Raw genomic sequence first — 3,139 nt, 5'->3', positions numbered from 1 at the left:
CTCTGTGACCTTGGATAAGTGACTTAACTTCTTGGAGCTTTGGCCCCTCATCTGTAAATCGAGACTTGTCATGTGACCTACGTCATGGGATTGTTACAAGAGGGCAACGAGTTAAGACAGTCAAGTGTTTAGAAGGGAGCTTGGCATACGGTGAGCACCATCAAAGTCTTTGCTATTGTTCTCAGTCTTTCAGTGGTGATGATGCAGAAAGTGCTTGGCACAGGCCTGGCACATAGTAGCTGTTTGAGAAACTGTGGTTGCTCTCCATGGTGCTGATCAGTGGCCTAGGGACTCCTCTTGTGGCCTGACTTGGGCTTGGTGCCCATTCGTTCTCTTGCAGGACAATGCCATCCTCCATCACGTGGGGCCTCCTCCTGCTGGCAGGCCTGTGCTGCCTGGTGCCTGGCACCCTGCAAGCATCAGAGCATGATCAAAATCTCCGTCAGCACCCACCCCTCCCCAGCATAACCCCCAACCTGGCTGACCTTGACTTCAGCCTGTACCATGAGCTGGCCCGTGAGTCCTACACCACCAACATCTTCTTCTCCCCAGTGAGCATCACTATAGCCTTTGCGATTCTCTCCCTGGGGACCAAAGGTGACACTCACATCCAGATCCCCCAGGGCCTCAATTTCAATTTCAAGGAGACAGTTCAGACTGATATCCACAAAGGCTTACAACATCTCCTCGACAGCCTCAACCAGCCAGACGACGAGTTGCAGCTGACCACCAGCAATATACTACTCATTGATGAGAATCTGAAGCAAGTGCATAAATTTTTAGAGGATGTCAGAAAGCTGTACCACTCACAAGCCTTTTCCATCAACTTTGGGAACATTGAAGAGGCCAAGAAAGAGATCAACAAGTTTATAGAGAAGAGAACCCAAGATAAAATGGTGGATTTGGTCAATGAGCTTGACAATGACACAAGTCTTGCTCTGGTGAATTACACTTTCAATGCTCTGAAGCTCCTTTGTTTTCTAACCATTGTGACAGGTTCACCAATTTACGTTTGCCCAAACTGTCCATTTCTGGAACCTACAATCTGATAAAGGTCCTGGGCAACCTGGGCATCACCAAGTTCTTCAGCAACCAGGCTGACCTCTTGGGGATCGCTGAGGAAGCAGACCTGGTGGTGTCCAAGGTGAGTTTGTCCCTCTGTCTGTAGGTCAGAGTGTGTCCGGGGGCCACAGCTCAGGGGTGAGTGTGAGCACACACACCTGCAGATGGAGGTCCTCTGAGGACCACCACTGGAGTCACCCAGACTGGAGTGTGGTCAGAGGACTGAGTGCAGGAGGCGCCTCACGGGCTTCGGGCGTTGTAGGGGCCTCCTCTGAGGTGGTGAGCCTCTCCCTCTGTCTCATATTTGTTCAGGGCCTTCCCTTCTCTGGGCCTTGAAGGAACCATCCTTACAAAGACAGGCCCTGGCTCGGGGATGTCAGAGGACATTTGGCCCCGGCGTCCTGTGACGCTGGGACCTATTGGCGAATCACTGAGTCTGAGTTAGAGAGCGATTTCAGCTGAGATGCCATTTATTCAGGAGAATTCAAGGTGACCAAAGAGACAACTGCAGGTCAATGACAGTAAAGTGAGCACCTGGTTGTGGACTAGGTGCTGTGAAGGTGCCCGTCACAGTCCTCGTCCCCAAGGAGCTTAAAATCTGCTACTAGAAACAAGAGACGTGCCAAGGAGGATGAAGTGAAGAACATCTTCTCCTCCTGAGGTTGTGGGCTGTTTCCCAGGGAGGCTGAGGGTGTTGCTGAGGGAGGAGAAGTGAGGGTGCACTGGTGCAGTCAGGCAACAGCCTTGAGGAGGTGGAGAAATTCCTGTGTGCCCCTTGCAGGGAAGGTGCACGTGGACGGGGAGGGACAGGCCAGTTGATGACAGAGGCCTGAGCATGGTGTTGAGGGACAAGGAAGGGACCAGGCCCCAAGGAAGTGAAGGGTTAAGCGAGGAGTCTGGGATGGGGCTGGGTAAGTAGGTGTGATGAATTGCTGGACCCCCACAGTTACCAAGTAAAGATCTTCAATTTTGTTGTCTTCATTTACACATACATACATGTACACTTCTCACACAAGCACAGGCACGTATGCACATACATGCATATTTATTGAGCAACTATACTGAGTGAGGTGAATCACCATTGGCCCTGAGTGATCATATTGCATAGCTCTGATTTTCCTACTCAGGAAACTGAAGATTCAAGAAGTGTAGTCATCTCCTTGAAGTGACACAGTTAGTTAGTGGGAAAAGTGGCATTTGAACCCAAGTCTCTGTCATGGAAATTCATCTTCTTTCACTACACCATGATGATTCAGTTGTGAATCTTGTGGTTCTTTAATAAAAATGCTCAAATGGTAGACACCCAGCTGGTGATTCTGCTTGTTTGTCATTGTTTTGGTTTTTAAAGCAAGGAAATGCTAGAAAGACTCAGGTCCTCGACGGGGCCCTGGAGGGAGCCCTTCCTTGAGCTCCCAGCACAGCTGCTTCCACATTGGGCCTTGCTCCCAGGCTGCTTGAGGGGGCAGGGCAGCCTGTCTCTGCCTCAAACAGGCCTCTGTTCTCTCTTCCCTCCAGGCCCTGCATATGGCTACATTGACCATCAATGAGAATGGGTCAGAACCGTCTGGGAACACTCCTTTGAGATACAGCGGCTGGTATAGGCATCTGACCATCAGGTTCAACAGGCCCTTCTTAGTCATTGTCAAAGATGAAAGCACCAACATTCCCCTCTTCATGGAAAAGGTGATGAATCCCACGCAAAAATAACTGCCTCTCTGGGTTCAGCCATTCACCTTCCCAAGCCAGGCCGCCTCCCTAGGTGACATTAAAGAGTGGCTGACCTGGCCCAACCTTGAGTGTGACATGCAAATCCCTCATCTTCTTGTCTCTGAGTCTACCTTTACCTCCTCAGGATGTGTGTGCAACCCAGGTCACAGCAATCTTCTATGTGACCATTTAATCAATATTTATTATGTATTTACACTGTCCAAGCACTGTGCTATGCCACAACGAAATGTTGACTGAAACTCACAATTTGCTTAACAGATACGGAGAGCCAGCAACATCAGGAGACGGACCTCGCTGGAGGTGGGTGGGAACACCTAAATAATTGTTCAGATTTTGGTAGAAGAGCAGG

At 50.0% G+C, this 3,139-nt stretch overlaps 1 protein-coding gene across 1 annotated transcript; it reads left to right on the top strand.

Moving 5' to 3' along the window:
* The first annotated feature begins 344 nt into the window (after window positions 1–344).
* Window positions 345–2,769, top strand: LOC131421183 (alpha-1-antitrypsin-like). Its single transcript, XM_058567905.1, has 3 exons — window positions 345–955; window positions 997–1,144; window positions 2,578–2,769. The coding sequence occupies exons 1-3, from the start codon at window positions 345–347 to the stop codon at window positions 2,767–2,769; spliced, it is 951 nt and encodes a 316-aa protein (XP_058423888.1).
* Window positions 2,770–3,139: the final 370 nt, after the last annotated feature.

This window comes from Diceros bicornis, chromosome 24 (genome assembly GCF_020826845.1).
Source record: "Diceros bicornis minor isolate mBicDic1 chromosome 24, mDicBic1.mat.cur, whole genome shotgun sequence".
NCBI lineage: Eukaryota > Metazoa > Chordata > Mammalia > Perissodactyla > Rhinocerotidae > Diceros > Diceros bicornis.
The sequence above is the reverse complement of the archived record's forward strand: the minus strand, read 5'-3'. Positions and strand labels throughout refer to the sequence as shown.

What these genes read in the sequence shown, in the direction of transcription:
- LOC131421183 (XM_058567905.1), top strand. Translation starts at nt 345, where the DNA reads ATGCCATCCTCCATCACGTGGGGCCTCCTCCTGCTGGCAGGCCTGTGC. An exon ending in GCTCTGGTGAATTACACTTT is followed by an intron (nt 956 to 996) that starts CAATGCTCTGAA and finishes CCATTGTGACAG; the next exon opens with GTTCACCAATTTACGTTTGC. An exon ending in CAGACCTGGTGGTGTCCAAG is followed by an intron (nt 1,145 to 2,577) that starts GTGAGTTTGTCC and finishes TCTTCCCTCCAG; the next exon opens with GCCCTGCATATGGCTACATT.